Here is a 19,585-nt window from a genome sequence, read left to right on the forward strand (position 1 = left end):
TGCTTGTGGGTTTGGAGTCCTAAACCCCTCTCTCCCCTTTTATAATCGGCCAGAGAGGTTCCTCCTCCTCCAATGGCGGCCTCTGACTTCCTCGGCGGGATAAACGACATACGTCTCAAGCCTCGCCTTCTTCGTTCTCTGGTGAGAGATCGCCTCCCCGGCGCCGACGAGAAGCATCCTTTTCCGAACCCATCGGAGCTTTCCTCTATTCTCGCCTCAATCAAAACCCACGGCTTTCTCTTGGAGGATATCCCTGACCCGCCCAATGAGAAGTTGGCCGAGGCGTGGCGGTCTGCCTTCGACGCCTGGGTTGATCGCGTCCTCTCGCTTGTCTCCAGTGCAATGGTAGTTGATTTTTTTTAAATCATATATTGAGTGTCTTTTAGTTTTCTGAGTATGATTTTGACCTGGGAAAATTTGAAATAGGTAGAAAAATATCTCCTTTCTTGAGTTTTTTCTTCTCTTATTTTGCATCCCTTGATAAATGCAAGACTCGACCTTTCAGCTGGGTTTTGACCTTTCTATTCTCATATGTTCATGTGCGAAGAAAAAAAAGAGTTTTAAGATGACTCGGGAAATTTTATATGTTTGACAATTGATATTTGTTGGGAAAAGGACAGGTGAATTGCTTTCTAGAGTTTCTTGTGGAAATTATGCCATGTATATGCTGTCTAACACCTGAGCAAGGAGGTTTTATTCCGAATATTCACTTGTATGCTCTTTGTTATGTTTTGTTCAACTTCTTTAGAGTAAAAGATTTATGCCATCTTTTGTGATCTTTTGTCTTTTTAAATGATCTAGCCAGACAAATGTTGGGCGGGCACTTGTTTACTAGGCGTGACCATTGCAGAGTGCAGCACTGATCGTCTGGCAGCATCATATTCTCTTTGGTTTGAGAGACTTCTGCCAATTATTCAGGTTATTTATATTGACTGTTGTGCTTTAGATGCTCTCTTTCAGTGGAATCTTCTTGCTAGATTGTTTTTCATGTTTCCTCAGAGTCTCAAATCAAATGTATAGGTTATATTAATTTCCAGGGTCCGATGCCTATCTATGCTATATAGTTATCTCCCTGTTCTGGGAAGAATGAATGCTTCTTAGAGGCATCTCCCTGTCGTAATCTTTTTTTTTTCCAAAACCACCAGAAGAATGTATGAATTATATGATGTTGAATATTTGGTTCCTTACTGCCTCATGGAGGTTTAAGTTCTTTAAGGTGCATATCATCTGTTACTTTTTATAATCCCCCTTTTATAAACACTAGAGAACTGGTATTTTTGTTATATGTAGTCCTATATGCTAAAAGGTCAACTTATATTTTTAGGGCACTCCCTTGACTCCACTACATCAAAAGTATTAATCTTCAGGTAAATTGTCCTTAGAAAGGGAGATTTAGGGGCATGCATTCTCTTCTTAACTTTCTTCTATGATCATGACTATAAATATAGTTCCAAGGGGCTATACTTCTTACGCTTCTCCAATGGGAGGAAAGATTAGGGGATTCTTATCCAGGAGCTAGAGACTAAACATCACTAACATTCTTTCTTGGTATGTCAACTACTACGAAGTATGGATACAGATATAGATAAGGGATAATGGTTGCACACAATATAGAACACCATATGATAGATGTTGAAAGTAAGGATGGAATATGCTTAGGATACATAGCTCATACATGCATATTTATCATAATCAAATTGGACATTTGACTCGGTAAGAGCTTGTGTCATTGGGTTATAGCTTCAACCCATGGGTTACCCAATTGGACTATCGATTTATCTAAAATAATTTAATATTTAAAAAATGTATACATAGTTCTAACTAATTCTAAAAACCCAAAAAGTATCTATAAAAGTAATATAATCATAGGTCTTCTATTGTGTAAACTTTTTTTGACTAATCCTTACATGTATAAATACATCAAAAGCAAGCTACATATCAATCAATTTCTGAATAACAAAACAATAGTATGTTACTAACTAAACATATACCACACATAATTGCAGTTGTTAACAAGAAATGAGATAAAGGTTACTCCATTTGATAAAATTGATGTTCACAAAATTTCAAAACACAGTAGAATTTAGCTGTCTCAAAGACTGACTTATAATAGAACTATATCATATTAGATCTATCAACTATCATTCTGTTAACTTATTGAGTGCTCCTATTCCATTTAATCCAATCCGTGCAAATCTCTAAACAGGTAATTTGGTTGCTATTATCTATCTCATTAAAAACTTGATATCAGAATTAAGATCGGCTGATAGAAAAAACGATATGTATCAATCGTATCAGCCGTCATTAGACTCAATTAAACGGCCCAGCTCGCCCGTGCCTAGCTCAGCCCAGCCCGGTTTGGACCAGGCTAAGCCCGGCCCAGACCTAGTTTAGGCTCGGTTTGGCCTAAGCCCGAACTACTCATGGGCAGCATGGGCTACCCTTTGCTTGCTCGATTCGGCTCGTTTGGCCTGCCCGTTCGGCCTACCGATTCTGGTTGTAAACCAATGAAAATTTTGGTTGTACTGTTTTACAATTTTTTTAAGCACACCTTTAAAATTTTTTAATTTATTATTATATTTTTTAAATGGAGGAACATAAATATTTTTTTAAAAAATAAGCTTTTTTTTTTTAAGCCACTTTTTTTTGTAAAAAAAAAGCTAACAGGTAAAATATTTCTAAAAATAGCTAAATGTGGGTTAGGTCGAGTGATCGGTGGGTCGAGTCGGCCTGGCTAGTCCGATCTTTTACAAGTCGATGGGCGGTAACTGGTTAGATTATTCTAGCCCGGCCTGGATTCGTCTTGGCCTGAGTGATTAATGGGTTGGGCCGTGAACAAATACTTAAGCCCGGTTGGCTAGAAATGCTCGACCCGAACTCGGCCGGGCTTGTCCGATGATCATGTCTAGCCGTCGTATCGGATTGGATTATTTTTAATTACTTAAAATTCTAAATAAATTTAAAAGAGCACAAGTATTTTTTAAATTTAGAAAAAATATTAAAAGTAAAAAATAAAAATTTATCAATATGAAGCCTAAAAATTAAAAAAAAAAACTCACTCAAAATCATAATGAATTTCGATTGGAATTTGACAAATTTGTATATTTGTAAATTATTATTGCAGAACAATAGTGATGAGGGAGCTCGCTTTCTTATTGTTGTTCTACAATAGTAAAAATAGAGGAGTTAAAGAGTGGATGAGAAAGAGAAAAGAGAAAAGAAAAAAAAAGAAAAGAAAATGCTCACTTGAGTTTACTAGAGTGCAGAGTAGCTAGAGGGCTCACTGGATTGGTCATCGGATGAACTTGGTAAAGTGTGAGAGGTAGGAGAGTGTGTGTGAGAGATATGATAAAAGCTGAAAACTTGAAAAGAAGGCAACTAATGATATCGATTACTTATGCCTTTTAGGTTAGATATATTTTAGATTCAACTTGAATTAAAAAAATAGTTTCGGCTGATATGATCAAGACAGATCAACCAATATGGTCACGACAGATTGGCCAATACGGTCGCGATAGATTGGCCAATACGGTCAAGACAAATCAGTCGATACGGCCAAAGCTAGCCGATCCTGATCAAAACTAGTCACTAGATTGGTTTCCAGTCAAGATCGAAATTGGTCATGGTCGATCCAACTAGAGATTGGCTGATTTTGGGACCATGGTTAAATGTATTCCCAAAAGCTTTTAATACATTTGCATTCTCCACTCTAATTCTACTAGTTATCTTGCTCATCTCTATGATAAGAATCAAATTCACTGTGTTGATTGCTATTCTCTATTATCATCTAAGATAGTATTTACAATTTTGTTTAATTTTAGGACTAAATTACCCTTAGGGTAAATAATAATTAAATGTTAAGGACTGTTAGGTACTTTTGTATAAATTCTGAACTCATTGGTTCAACAATGCTCGGGTCACTAGGGCATCGATTAAAGCTTTGGGTTTTACTGGGTCAACTCCTTTTCCAGTTTTATAGTGGAATGGGCATGATTCACTCATTTATTAGTCCAATCACCTAGTTTGGTCCGATTCTAATAACTATGTATACATGTAAATATTTATGTCTACACATATATATCAGTGTACTTATGTACTTGCATTTTCTTAATTGAGGAAGTAAATATTCATAACAAACAGTCTAATATTTACTAAGATGTAAGATAAATAAGCATTTAATCTATAAATCATAAGTAATTGACCAATGCAATATGATTTCCTGATATAGATCATTACATGGGCAGGCAAACTAACTCTTTTCACAAAGAGAACCTTCTAGATTTGATAAGAAATGAAAGGTAATAGTCTCCTTCAATTTAACTCGGCTAAAGGAGGCACCATTCTCACAGAGGACTGACAATACGGTCCATATGTGGCCCAACCACATTCTTGGTTTGCATATACCATATGCAGCGTGAGTTGGCAGCCATCATGAATGCCGTTTAAAACACTGGATTCTCAATAGAATAGCAGCTTGGATGAGCTGTGCTACTTCATGCTTCAGCATTAACTTTGATACAAGATTTAGAAGATTAACAGAGAGATGCCACCATACTGTCCATCTTATCTAGAAAATTTGACATGTTTTGACATCTATATATCAGTATATTTGATCCATGATGCAATATTCTTGCTGAAATCTTTTTATTATATTGCAAATAGTGTTGTGCAATATTTGAGGTGCCTTGTATTGACAATAATTCGTTTTCTATTAGCAGCTGCCATCCAGTACCTATTATGTAAAAGTGGCTTCTTGTGCTTCCTTTGCTGATCTTTTCACAAGGTTTGTTGAATATGGTACATTAAAGATTTTTCTGTACTAGAAATAATATTTCTCAATATTAAATTAATGCTCACAATAATAGTTGTGTGGTTGAGCCATCTGCAGAACCCTCTTCTGATATTCTTTTATAATATGTGCTAATTAACAGATTTATTTAACTTATGAAAATGCTGATTCAATCCTTCACCTTATACCGATCCTTTTCCTGATTTTTGGGTTGAACTAAGTTAACATACAGTATGCAGGGGATTTCCAACTAGGTGGCAACAGAGCATAACTTTCTCTAATATTGTGAGACAAGATACTATTAATGATGAGATGATTAGAGTGATGTGTCTATATTAAGTAAACTCATGCTTTTAATTCTGAAAATAATATATATGAATTGTATAAATTGGCAAACTAATGCATATCAGTCTGATGGTTCTTGGTATTCATAATTGTTTAACCTTATGTACGTTTTGTTTGACTAGTTTTCAGTCAATAGTTTGGCGTATTTCATGATTGACATATTCTATATTTTGCATGTACAGCCAAGAAGTTGCAGATATCGAAACATACTCTTATAGTTGTATGATATTGGCTCCTTCTTAATGAGCCACTCCTTTTCAGCATGAATTTTCAGTTTTTGTCACTTTCGGAAAATTTTTGTCTTCCTTAAAGACAAAACGTTGATATCTTTTCAGTTCTTAGACTTACTTCTTAACTTATTATTTCCTCTTCTTTCAGTTTGTTACTAACATGTTCATTTCTAGACAAGATTATGGACCACGGTGGTGTTTGTCACCCAAATTTTTTGAAGATCTATATGAAATTAATGCTATTGGAATTCCATTAGATAAGAAATTCTGGCAGCAATGGTTTGTTTGGTACATTGTTTAGGTTATATCAATCATGTAAGGTAGTCACAGTGTAATGCCCTCGCCCGGTATAAGCACGTGCAAACCCACATGCCCACACGGCATGCGCGGCTCACGCGACAGGACAGGCAGGGCCCGTCACGCACAGATATACTCCTGTGCACATATAATCATGATGTCATCAAATAAAACCTGCTAACATATCCATGCTCACATAATCCATCACCAAATAAATCTACACTCAATATAATTCATCTTAGAGGTCAATCATACTATCAACTAAATAAATCTGTTAGCATATGAATGCCCAAGTCCACAACAACTATACTAGATAGTTATATAATTTGGTAGGACCCACACAGGCCACGACAAACCATCAAGATACAACTAAAACAATTAATACAAGAGAACACTATGATTCGACCTGTATTATACAAATCATCGTCTAATACAAAAGAATACAAATATCAAATACTGGTACAACTCAATTTTTATATAAACTATCATCTATACCGTCTCGTATCTATAACTCATTTCATTATTGCTCTAAAATATTTCCTCAAGATATCTCAAGTTGCTATCACGTACACATATCTAAGAGGGCTAGAAAAGAAATAAAGAGCGTCATGAGCAAAAGGCTCAGTGAATAAACCTTAGTCCGTATCAGTGATACTAAACAGAGAGTAAATCATGTACTGGATAATATGAATCAGAAAGAGCATCATGTCATGAACGAGTATATGAATGTACACTCAATAATATATAAATGACAAGTAGATAACATATCATAACTGATAAAAATATATAATCCTCGATAATGAATAAACAAATTACCATGTCATATACTATCATCATAGCTTTCTCTCAAATATGACACATGATGCATGCTGACTATGACCATGCTATTATACCAAATGCAATCATATATGATGTATATTGACCACTCGATAATTAGGTAATCAGATGATAATAAAATCATATACATTTTTCAACATCTCAATTATCAATGTCAGCTCTATATGTCGTCGTCATACTAGACTACCGTACATAGTTAACACCCGGTATTCGACTTCAACATTATGCCCGAAGGCTTAGAGCATACTTTGTCACCTGTAAGAATTATCTCAAATATAACCATACCCTGCCACCTGCTAAGGTATCAACATCCATCCAAATCGGGCACCCTTCTAGCTGATAGAAACCTCGTGAGGATAACTCGCCACATATGTCCTGGCGAACAGTATGTATTTGAATGTCTGCTGCGCACACAGACTAACGACCTCAGACGTAAGGTCACAGGATCGCGATTATGTTGAGCGATCAATCATCCACCAAGCGCGTCCTAACCCTCGGGCTTACTCGGGTATCCTCACGCTTTCTATCAACTATCCCATCAATCACATTTTATGTTGTCCTTCTAAATGACAGATCATATGTATATATCTAATATGATAACAAGTCAATGCATAACAGGAATTTAGATAGAACATGAATTAAGATAAAAATGATGCAATGTAGCCTCCAACCATTTAGTCAACACATGCATACTCATACTACAAATCAACTAGACATAAAATTATAACAGTATAATTATCTCTAATCATCTCTATATATCACCAGCATACTTATATTACAGATCAGTCTAATTAAATGCATGATAAAATATGCTCGACTGAAATTATTTCTAGATAAGGTCATATAATCATATTAGAGGCCAAAACATGTATGTATATAATATATAATATATCCTAATTTGAGAAAGATGTCTAGGAGATAAGATTATTCACAGTTTGATCAGAAAACACAAACCATGTATCCCTTACATCCGTCAATCGAGTGCCAACTCATCGCCAGCTGGGTCTATGGGGTCTCAAATAAAGGGTTTCGGATCTGAAAATGTTTAAGTAATATAAAGTTAGTTATTTATCTAATTAGGATTTGTTTGTATAACATATGATGATTTATTAGGTTTAGAATTTCTTCTTTGTTCTTATTAAATGATTTGATTTATATCATATATTTAATTATAATAATATTAATATGTTAATATTCTAATTTTAGATTTATTTATAAAATCTTAGTTTGCTAATTATATATTAAGTATATAATAATCAATCTCTTTTGATAAAAAAAAAACATAAAAGAGCTACATATACAATAATACAATTTAAAATACAAGTACATATATTATATAATTATACTTTAATTATTTTGTGACTACTACTCTTACTAAACCAATTAAGAGTTGCATATAAAATAATCTTTACTTAATCATATAATATAAACATTAAGTAAGCCTACTATTTTATTACATGCATAATAATGTATAATAAGTTGTATATATATATAATAAAAATATATGAAGTTAAAAGTATATTTATATACAAATATCTATAATTATAATTATCTGAAATTACACTAATTACACTTATCTAATAACCATGTTATTAAATATATATATATATATAGTCTTGAAAATTTTAAATATCTAAAAAAACTTATTTCGATTAATTAAATAAAATAAGTAATTTAGATAGGTGTTGCCGGAGAAGAGGTAAAACTACGGGAGGAAGAAGTAGTGGAAAAGAAAACGAAGAAGAAGAAGAAGAAGAGAAGGGAAGGGAAGGGAGGGAGGCTCACTTCGGCGGCGGCGGCGACGGCGATAGTGGCAGGCTGGCGTTGATAAGAGAATAAGAGAGAGAGAGCTCGAGAGAGAGAGAGATGATTGGGAGAGAGAGGAGGGTAAGAGAAAGTGAGAGAGAGAGAGAGAACGAGAATCTTAGAGAGAGAGAGAGAGCTATAGAGAGAGACGGTGGGGGGGGGGTTACGGCAGCGATGGCGGCGGTAGGCTGGCATCGGCAAGAGAGAGAGTGAGTGAGTGAGTAAGATCGAAAGAGAGAGAGAGGTGATTGGGAGAGAGAACGAGAGTCCTAGAGAGAGAGAGATGGTGAGGGGGGGGTCCTGTGGCGACGACGGCAGTAGGCCGGTGTCGGCAAGAGAAAGAGAGAGTGCGTAAGACCAAAAGAGAGAGAAATGGAGGAAGAGAAATTTAGGAGAGAGAGAGGCGATGGAGGAGGAAAAAGGCGGTGGCTGCGGTAGCCCCGGCGCAGCCGCAGCTAGCTGGCCTGGCCCGGTTGGCCGGGCCGACGATTGTGGGCACGCTCATCGCGCGCCCACAACCTGCATGGCACGAGCTCGTGCCATGCAACACTAATTTAATTCATTATTTTTTTTTTCTTTTCTTTCTTTCTTTCTTTTTCTTTTTGTCTATTTTTTTAATATATTTAATTTAATTTATATATTATTATTATGATTATTTATTACTATTATTATTACTATTTATTTATTTATTTATTTTTATCTGGGTTATTACACACAGTACATACATTACACCACTGTATTATGCCAAATTTTAGCTGCCATATCAGTACCATATTCTAATGCAATATTTCTACAGGGAATGATAAATTGATGGTACTACTTTTTTATGCTTATTTTTTTAAATATTATATTCCCAGGTATTCTTTCTTGTGATCAGGTTGGCTGGTCTTTTGTATTTGAAGAAAGATACGACGTCTCTTGCTGGGAGGCTTGTCCAACCAGTGCTCCAGTTGTTAAATGAGAATGGTCAAGTGGCTATATGGGTTTGTTTCCTTTCTCAAGAAACTTTCTTTACATTGCTTCCTGGTTGTTACTGACTACAACTTTAAGAATCTTATTGTTTATCCATCCAGGAAGGAGCAGTTGATTTATTATGTGTGCTTATGAAATTTTATCCATCATCTATCAATCGGTACTATGACAATGTGAGATTGCTTTTCGGCCCTCATTTTGTTCTTGCTGAAAGTAACTCTACCATTTCATTTGTTTGTCTTTTTTTTCATGCATTCTGTTGCAATATTTTGTGCACCTTTATGTGATTGACATTTACAAAAGAAAAGTGCTACGACCCTCAGATTTTAAAATATATTTTATTTTATCCTCTTTGATTGAACTTTTCTCAAGAATCTTAATGCAATTTTAACTTTGTTGACTGCAAATGTCATGGTATTGAGTTGTCTGTGAGGTGGAATCTTCAGATGAGCAAGAGTCATTAAATGTTAAAAAGTGTAAATGCATCTTAGAAGCAACATATAAGTTATAAAATTTTAAACTAAGTAGAATTAAGATAATATCTGCCTGTGTACTAACACAACCTGGAAAATATAGTCAGGTAAGGTCCTGTCTTTCTTGCTTTACTTTGCTAGTTAAACTTAAGTAGAAGTATACCAATGGCGAGAACTTTAAGATTCAATACCTTCTTTGGCCTTTGTTCTCTATTCAATCGCCCTCAAGATGTTTAAGATCATAATGGCCACAGATGATTAATTCTGCATTTTCTTTCTATATCTTCTCATGAAGATACTGGGGCAAATATAACCCTGCAAATCAGGAAGCATGGATATTTTCATGTTCTATGTGTGTCAGTGTTGGTAGCAGATAAAATAGTTGTCATGTATTTCAAAGACGCATATCAGATACTTATTTGAAGTACTTGAGTTTTAAAATAAAGAAAAATGGGGAACAGCTAATACTTCTTCAATATTTTCAATAGCCATGCAGTGGAATTAGTGATTTATCTGACCTTTCATAGTATTTAATAATTTGATCTGGATGTTCATGTGAAAATGATAAATATTACAATTTTTGTTAACCTTTGACTTTATTTAAGACTAAAATGAGACGCTAACTCAATAGAAATACATGGCAGGTTGAATTTGGTCTTTCATCAAAAGTTATGTACACAAAATGCAATGTGCATATATCAAAGGTAAGGTGAAGAGATTCCTTTAACTTGAGTACCACTCTTATTTATTTGTTGATTGAAATATGAAGCAGACAAGCTCTTGGCTATGTGCTCATCTCCATCTTTCATTGTCAGCATATTATTTTTTAAAGAGAATGATGGTATATTCTGTTATTTCTTCAGAAATTTGCCAGAAGTTTGGCACTACTACCTCAGGTGAGAGGTGATGAAGATAGTTGGTCCTTGATGATGCAAAAGATACTGATATTTATAGTTATGCTTCTTAATGATGCTTTCGAGGGACTAGAGGAAGGTAATTATACTGGATAAATTTTGGTGTATTCAATGTTCTCTCTTCTTCTAGTCTTCTTGGGGTTTAACAGTTAGTAACACTTGTGCACTGCAGAAAATAAACGTTCTGAGGTCATGAAGTTATTAGTTCCCCCAGGAAAAGACCCCCCTCCACTATTTGGAGGTCAGTTAAGGTATGGAGAAGAACCTGACCATGCAACCAGAAGCCTTCATGGGTCTGTTGTCCCAATGGTGTCTACTCTTATTTCTTGCTGTTGTGATATGCTGACAAACCCTTACCCTGTTCAGGTTGGTCCTTTATCTATTTTATTTTATGTCAGAGATTGTCCAATCGTATACTTTATTGAAATATTGTGGATACCTACAGAATACCTATTATTGGTCTTTGGTCTTCTGGATGTTACTAATCTAACTTTTACATGTCTATTGGTCAATAGGTAACTGTTCCTGTTCGCCCTTTGCTCGCTTTGGTAGGAAGGGTCCTCTTGTTAGATGGTTCCTTGCACACAGCCCTAGTGCCTTTCACAACCTCCATGCATCAAGAACTTCTCTGTTCAGTACTTCCTTCATTACATATGGACTGCTTGGATCTTTTGATTGCAATTATTAAAGGGTTGAAGAGGTGAGATGATTAATCTTCTAGTGGGACCAAACACTGTGATTCTATGTTGACATACTTATCTTCTTCCTTCCATGATACTGTAGAACTAGTTTTCTCTCCTTCATATTCTCTTTTTGTGACGGTCTGCTTATTGATTATTTGAGTTATTCATATTGAATAGTCTTTTTGTACCTACTCTTTCTCCAAAAGTATTTTGGGACTTTCTATTTTGATGTTGCGTTGAACAGTTTATGTTGACCTATCAATCCTAACCTTCTTGTCAACTTTGGTTTATACTTGATTATGTAGTTGTGTAGTGTGTAGTATAGTTTGACATAGTTAAGCATATTCTCATTATGTTTCTCATTTTCCTGCAGCCAACTCTTACCTCATGCTGCTAATGTTGTGCAACTCCTAAGAGAATACTTTAAGAGAGCTAAATTGCCCTCCCTGAGGGTTAAAGTCTATTCTGTCGTTCAGTTATTGCTGATCTCAATGGGTGTTGGTAGGTTATTCTTTTTCCTATTTGTCTTATTTTTCTTATTTATCTTTAAAATGTGTTTAGTTGCTGGGAAGTAGAAAAAGAAAGTAATAATTTTCTAGTAATCTATCACTTTTAAGTGTTTGGATGAAAAAAATGTAGTAATTGAATTTCATCACTTTCTTAAAGGTCATGTTTGGTTGTCAAGAAGTAGGGGAAGTAAAGTGGCTCAAGAAGTAGAAGTTCTTAGGGAACTTACTTTCCAACAAAAATTTACCACTTTCTATTGTTTGGTGAGACCAAAAAGTGTAAGATTGAAACTAAGAGTTTCTTACTTTTTATTGTTTGGTTGAGGGCAATAAAAAACTGAAAGTAGACTTTCTCACTTTTTGGTGTTTAGTTTGAAAACAAGAAAATTGAAAGTAAGGATTTAGATATTAATGAGAAAATATCTTAAAACTAAAAATGATGATTCGAATAAAAGGAAAAAGGACAATGATTTTAGGCTAAATGTAAATATGAAGTACTTGAGAGAAAATGACAAGTAAATATACTTTAGAAATAAAAAGTTCTTTCGGAAAATGTAGATCTGACCATGGTTCCTAGTTTTGGCCGATCTGGAGTGGGATCGGTCAAAATGGATCGGGATCGAGATCCGATCCCAATCTCGGGCCGAAACCATCTATTGATTGGTTTTGGTTGGGTATCGGACGGATCGGTCGATACCCGATTTGTTTCGGGTTGGGATTGACCGTATCGGCCGATCTTGCTCAAGACGAGCATGGGTAAGAGAGAAAGGGGAAAGAGAGAGAGAAAGAGAGGGAGCAAGAGGGAAAGAGGGGGGAAGAGAGAGAGGGAAAGAGAGAGAAAGAGAGGGAAAAAGAGAGGGAAAGAGAGAGAGAGGGAGAACGAGAGAGTTTATGGGTTGCAGCAGTAAGAGGGATAGGGAAGAAGAGATAGAGGGGGAAAGAGGAGAGAGACGTGGAGAAAAAACAAAAATTAAAAAACTATGTTAAAGAGGGAAAGAGATGGTAGTCGGTGAGGGAGAGGGAGGGTTTTTTTAAGGGAGAGAGTTAGTAGGAGAGAGAGAGTTAGTGGGAGAGAGTTAATTAGGAAGAGAGTTTGATAAGAGAGAGTTAGAGAGAGTTTGATAAGAGAGAGTGAGAGAGTTAGTGAGAGAGAGAGAATTGTTTTTAATTTGTGTGGGAGAGAGAGAGTGAGTAGTAGAAAGAGGGAGAAATAGAAATTGAGAAAATAATATTTAATTTTTAGTTTTTAGACTTTATATATGAATAATTTATATTTATATCTTATTATTTTTCTAAAAAATTAAGAAATTTTCTGTATTTTAAAAATTATTTTAAAATACAGGTCGATACTGTCGATACGACCGATATGTATTGTTTTTTCAGACGCCCAATTTCGATCCCGATTCTGATACTTGGAATCTTGGATCTGACATTAGAATTATCATTATTTGTAGAAAGAAAAAGGACAATGATTAGGGTGCACCTTTGTGGATCTAAAATATTTCAGGAAAAGTGTTTATACATCTAAAATGATGAGTAATACATGTCAAGTAATAAAAGAAAATGTACTTTAAAAAAATGTCAGAAGTACCGTGATTCTATTTAAATTTTTTTTAATGATGATAGCTAATTAAAATAAAATTTTAGTCAAATATTACTTGCAATTAACAGTAGTATGATTCTTTCCTATCTTTTTTGATGGATTTTATTCTTGAAGAGGAAGATGAAGAGATTATAAATTAAGAAAGTGGTGGCTTAAGATGGGGAACTTAATGATCAGGGAATTAGAGTTAGGAAGTGTGACTGCCCTCCTCAAGAGAGAAACTGGATTTGGCTAAAATTATAGAAGTCCTTTAATTTAGGGAAAGTTAGAAAAATACTTCCTTACCCACTTCTTGCTGTTAAACAATAGAAAGTGGGGTAATTTTTGAAACTATCCACTTCCCTTCCCTTCTTTGCAACTAAACATGTCCACTGTTGGCTCATTTCACTTCATCTTCTAAACAGGGGAGAGTGACTTTTCACGTTTTTATTTTTTTTGTATGTCATCATTAATTATTACAATTATTCACTTTCATCAAAATCTTTCAATTTTTATCAAACATTGTAATTTGTAAGTCATGGTGATTTACTAGAAGTGACTTCACTAGAAACTTTTACCACTTTCTTTTGCCATTTTTTATCAACCAAACATGCTCTAAAGAAAATTATTACCCAGCTAAACATTTAGATTGCTAGCATCTTGTTGTCATTAGTGACATGAAAAAGTGTAATTCAAGGATGCTATTGATTACGCCAAAAGGAAAAAAGGAAAAGGAAAGAAAAAAGAGAAGAAATGAGGAAATAAAGAAGTACAAGACAATATTCTGTGCCATTTGTTGGCATCAGATGTTACCATAGTTTGCTTAAAATGTTGGTGTGATAGCTGACTTCATGCTTGAAATGCATCCTTGGTAGCTGTGCTTTCTCAAGCCAGATATGGAATGATATGAACTGTAGCTAAGCATTGCACACTTTTTTGAATGAAATCTTAGAAAGTTCTAATGGACTTCCTACATTAAAAATAGATTCTATTATTCTTGTCAACCACCTGAACCTCTGGTCACCATAGTTATGTTTTCCAATTATAGCCTGTGCCTCTAATTTTGCCAAATTTAGAGGACATTGTCATTTCACTCTAAATCGTTGTTCAGGACTATTGTTATGGTGCTTCAGAAAGTCTAATTTTGTATATTTGTCCTTCAATTCACATTCTTGTATATGAATATGGCAATTTCCTTTATCCTCTATTATGTCATCGTGCCAATTGGTATGAATCGATATGGATCATGCAAAGTATCAACATTGATACTCTATTATGGCTGTCCACCCATGTCTACTCATGCTGCTAAAATAAAACATATTCTTTAAACAAACCCAATTTGGAGTCTTTTCCATATCTTTTGATTGATTTTTAGCGCTTGACCGATACAAATTACACTTCAAATTAAGAAATCAAAGGAACCTTTTAGTTTTCACAAAGTTGTTTGCCCTAAAATAGGGAAATTTATGAGACTAGAATCTAATTTTATGTGTTTAGTGCTTAAGGACATTAAATTAGCCCCTAAAACCTATTTTAAGGCCTATAAAGGTTTATAGATTTTTCTTTGGGCATGTCAAAGTTATCTAGTTCGCACACGCCGGTTTGGCGTGGCATGTGCCAACAATACGTAATGTGTTGAGCCAAGATCGACATGCCTCTGGCACATCAATCCTTGCATCTATGGATATTCCATCGTGCTATGTATCTCGGATATTTTTATTTTCCTCGTATCTCTCTCCGCATGTATCTCTCTTTGCACTTAAATTGTTTTGTTACTAATTCACAGGGTTGGGCTCTTGACCAGGGATGGCTTTATATGTAGCTCAAGAAATAATGATCAATGTCTCTGCTGATCTGGATGATGGTTTTGGAAGCGATTCAAAGTCTCCGAGTACATACTCACTAAAAGTAGTAAATGAGGCATCACTGCAGAGGTGCTCTAGGAAGAGGAAGCGCGTTTCCTCATCACAGATACAAAATGGTGTTAATCTTGAAACCATGGCTGTTAGCAGAAAACCAACAACTCCACTATCTGTCAAGATAGCTGCACTGAATGCATTGGAAACTCTTTTAACTGTGGTATGGTTAAAATTCAAATAATTTTCATCCTTCCTTTACATCATTGTAGCTAGCGTCTTGTGTAATTCTTGATGGTTCTTCGTAGGACATGTTTGTGAAGACACTAATTTGTTTTAATTTCTCCTCATGCCCTAACATTATTTAGATGCAACATTGGTATAATCCTGCACAGCCAGAAATTTTGAGTTATTCATTGTTACGTTGGACTTTATGCTTCCTTTTGCGCTTCGTTGCATGAATTTAGTTTCTTTTGATGCGGTGAAAACAATTGACTCATTCCTTATTGCTCAGGGTGGGTCCTTAAAGCTGGAAAGAGGGAGGTCAGATGTGGACCTCCTTTTGATAAATGTTGCAACTAATGCCTTTGATGCGGGTTGGAGCTATGAAAGAAAATCTGTCATTTCAGAGGAACCAGCTGTCTCCCAAGCAGATTTTCAGCTTGCAGCATTACAGGCCCTACTAGCATCTCTGCTCTCATCCTCTGATCATCACGGCCCTTATTTATCACAAGGCCTTGAGCTTTTTCGTAGAGGTAACACTAGTAGCACACATCTATAAGTTTTTAACTTTTCACTGGGATAAAGGATGAATGAAAAGCCAACAGATTAATTGCAGCAATCCAAGATATGCTTAAAACATGTTTCCTCTTTTATCAAATAGATTTGCATTTCTGAAACTGACATGCACAGATAAATAGTAAAGTATATCCATTTCTTAAGTGTTGCCCTTTTTGGAATGAAGGGATCATATTCTTGTTACTTAATTTTCTTTTCAGGTATTATATTTTGTGAAGTAGTTCGTGCTTTTTGGCTACATGGGAACTAGCTTCAGTTGTGCTTAGATTGCTGAGGGTAATAGGTGTATAGTACCTTGCATAAGCATTCAACTATCTAGGGCCACCTATCCTTGCTGTGCATTACATTTCAGTTAGCTCTTACTCCAGAACCTTGAAACCTGTGTCTATCTTTAAAACTATACATTTGTATAAGCACAAAACATTTATTTCCACCTCTGTTGCATTCCTAAGGTCCCCAAGAAAGGGAGGCATCTTCCTCATGTTTGGATTTTTCTCTTAAAAACCATGGGATGGAGTTATATATTTGCCTTCTTATTTCAGAAAATTATTGGTGATATTTCTTGGAGGAAGTACTAATTGCATCTTTAACATTTAGACAATCAAAAGCACGGATTTTCCTATTTCAAGTATGAATGCATGCACATAATTACTTGAGCTGGGAGATGGCAGCACAGTTGCAATTCCATCACCTTTTATGAGATGGAAAGTCCTGTTCATGATTAATAGATTCTGATATTTTCTTAAAGTCTAGAATTCAATCTTCTGCAGATTGCTTCTTAAATAAACTACTTTTGCTAGACCAGTTCCTAGTTTCTATTGTAAATTGTTTGCTATTTTTACTTATACAGGTAAATTAGAAACTGGAACACAGCTAGCAGTATTTTCTGCACATGCATTATTGGCTTTGGATGTTCTTATCCATCCTCGGGCCCTCTCACTAATGGACTTGCCTAATGCCAAGAGCCATACATCTGTTGAAGGATTCATCAATAAAGTCCCAGAGGGTACATTCTTTGGCAATCAGAAACCTTACTTGATCCCCCCTTTAAGTGCTGACCTGGGAGCCACAGATGATGCTGAGGATGATTTTACGTACTTTTTGGACCCTGGTGAAGAGGATCAAATTGTTGGTAGCTTAACAAAGAATTTCATGGCAGGAAGGCATGCAGGAGCTGACATGCTCAAGGATTATGAGGAAGTAGGAGGCACTGAGCAGCCTTTGGACAATGATGATGTGGAAATGCCATCTCCAAGCATCGAGGGAAAAGAAAATATGGCTAAGTTGAATAAGCTGGAGAACACCAATTCAGCTGCTGCTGCAGCAGTTTGTGAGGATGAGATGGTGCATAACTTGGTCACCAACAATCCGAGCAGTCTCAGCAATAACATTGATACATCCAAAGTTCTAGATGATGGTGATTTTCCTTCTAAGTTGGTAACTTCAGCTGAAGATGCCATTCCATCACTCAATACGTCTGACTTTAAAGATGGTTCAGGATATGCTTCAAAAAGCTCTACTGCCTTCAGCCAGGGAACGGTGCATGATTCTGACTCTCAGTCACTGGATTCATTACCAGATATCGTTGTCGGTGAACCAGATTCAGATTCAGATTAGATATTTTATCAAATTTTTGTGCTAGTAGCAATGTAGGTAATTAAACCTGACACTTTGTATCATTAAGTTTGCAGGCTTGGTATTAATTCTGTTTGTTTTGGCAAATTATTTATACATCTGAGTTGAGCCTTTTTTTTTTGGAGATGTAAACCATTCCATTAGTGAATAAATCTACACAGCTACAACCTGGGCATTCAGAGTCAGAAATTTCATCACCCTACAACAGGATAGAAATATTTATCTGGGGTACTTGAACGTTGGCTGTTTCAAAAGGAAAAGAGCTCCTCCTTGGAGAGTGTTGGCTTTTGGCTTGTAAATAATCAAGAAATATGATAGATAATATGATGAATTTATGGCAAAAGGACGCTTACAAGCTTAATCTTGAGCAAGTTAGTAGGCTCTTTTCCTGATGGGTTTGAGGTTTGGCTGAAATGGATCATTTTGGTCGAAAGCGATTCATTTTGAATCTAGGTTAGATGATAGATTTTAGCCATGATCTGTCTGACAGCCATCTGAAACTGGTAACTTCAAGTACTTCACTAACTTTGGATAGTTTTCGATCAATCTGGATCAAATCCAAGAAAAAATAGAAACAAACAAAGGGGTTGTATATGAGTAGAAATTCTCAGTAGTTACAATATTTAGATTTTCATTAACCCTATGTCGTTTTGAAGCTAAAATTACTATATATATACTCAATGAGGTTCTAAGATTGTACCCACCGGTAGTCTGTTTGTTTCGACAAACTACCAAGAAGACTAAATTGGGAGAGTTTACTCTTCCTGCCGGCATTGACATCTTGCTGCCCACAATTTTTATCCATCATGATCGAGAATTATGGGGCGAAGATTCTGAAGAGTTCAACCCAGAGAGGTTTTCGGAAGGCATTTCAAAGGCGTCGAAAGTAGTTCCAAATGAATGCATTCTTTCCTTTTGGACGGGGGCCAAGAATGTGCTTGGGCCAGAGTTTTGCTATCATTGAAGCAAAGATGGCTTTGGCTTCTATTCTCCAAAATTTCTCTTTCAGCTATCTCCTTCGTATGCTCATGCTCCTTATACTGTTATAACTCTGCAGCCACAATATGGAGCTCATATTATTCTGCACCAGCTTGAAGACAATTGTTAAGAGAGTAAAACTAGTATTGAATATGTTATCTTCTTCGTGGAAAAGCATTTCGTTAGTGCTGTTCGACCATTATCGAGGATAGAAGTAGGTGTGTTCACGAATAATTATTTGAGCTTTATTTTCTTCATTGTGAGAAATGTAGTAGTTTTTAAGTATTACTGAGTCTATGTACTTATCAGAGAATAGTATTGTCATCATTTCTAGTCCCAAAAACTAGTGAAATACCACTTACATAATTAAAGCAACCAACATAGAAAAACCATTTCTACCGATATATGATTCTCAGTTATATTGCAAAACAGCTAACCAGGAAGTCTCATGACTAAAATTTTTAGTTACTAACTTCTTTCAAAAGACTAAAACATTTAGATTAATTATCTATGGATCACCTAATCAAATATGAGTGTTTTTGTCCTCTGAAGTACAATTTTCTAGCTGAATTCTCTAAATTTGTCCAATATTGTTAAGCATATCAGAGCAACTAGAGTTGATGTCACACAGTACCGTAAATCACAACCCAAAGTCATTAATGTAACAACTAGAAAAAAAAAAAAATATTGGGTGCACACGTGCGGGGCACATGCGCTCCTTTTCTCTCTTCCCTCTCTTTTCTTCTTCTACTTCCTTCTTCTCCCTGCTAGCTCACTCTCCCTCTTTCTTCCCATCGTGTCGGAGTGCCATTGGAACCATCGACCCCATGGATCAAAGTGCTAGAGTTGCCTCTCTCGTCAGGTAAATTTAATTTAAAAATGTG

General features: G+C 35.6%; 1 protein-coding gene across 1 annotated transcript; it reads left to right on the forward strand.

Moving 5' to 3' along the window:
- LOC140765596 (uncharacterized) lies at window positions 1-17,905 on the forward strand. Its single transcript, XM_073104758.1, has 13 exons — window positions 1-345; window positions 802-918; window positions 4,719-4,783; window positions 9,182-9,287; window positions 9,378-9,449; window positions 10,394-10,453; window positions 10,613-10,742; window positions 10,836-11,029; window positions 11,179-11,363; window positions 11,720-11,847; window positions 15,239-15,513; window positions 15,805-16,045; window positions 16,939-17,905. The coding sequence occupies exons 1-13, from the start codon at window positions 73-75 to the stop codon at window positions 17,703-17,705; spliced, it is 2,613 nt and encodes an 870-aa protein (XP_072960859.1). The 5' UTR covers window positions 1-72; the 3' UTR covers window positions 17,706-17,905.
- Window positions 17,906-19,585: the final 1,680 nt, after the last annotated feature.

Source organism: Typha angustifolia, chromosome 8, assembly GCF_048772165.1.
Source record: "Typha angustifolia cultivar Huaian chromosome 8, ASM4877216v1, whole genome shotgun sequence".
Lineage (NCBI taxonomy): Eukaryota > Viridiplantae > Streptophyta > Magnoliopsida > Poales > Typhaceae > Typha > Typha angustifolia.

Coding starts and splice junctions, on each gene's coding strand:
- LOC140765596 (XM_073104758.1), top strand. CDS start 73: ATGGCGGCCTCTGACTTCCTCGGCGGGATAAACGACATACGTCTCAAG. Junction 10,454..10,612: donor GCAATGTGCATATATCAAAG/GTAAGGTGAAGA, acceptor TTATTTCTTCAG/AAATTTGCCAGAAGTTTGGC. Junction 16,046..16,938: donor CCTTGAGCTTTTTCGTAGAG/GTAACACTAGTA, acceptor TTACTTATACAG/GTAAATTAGAAACTGGAACA.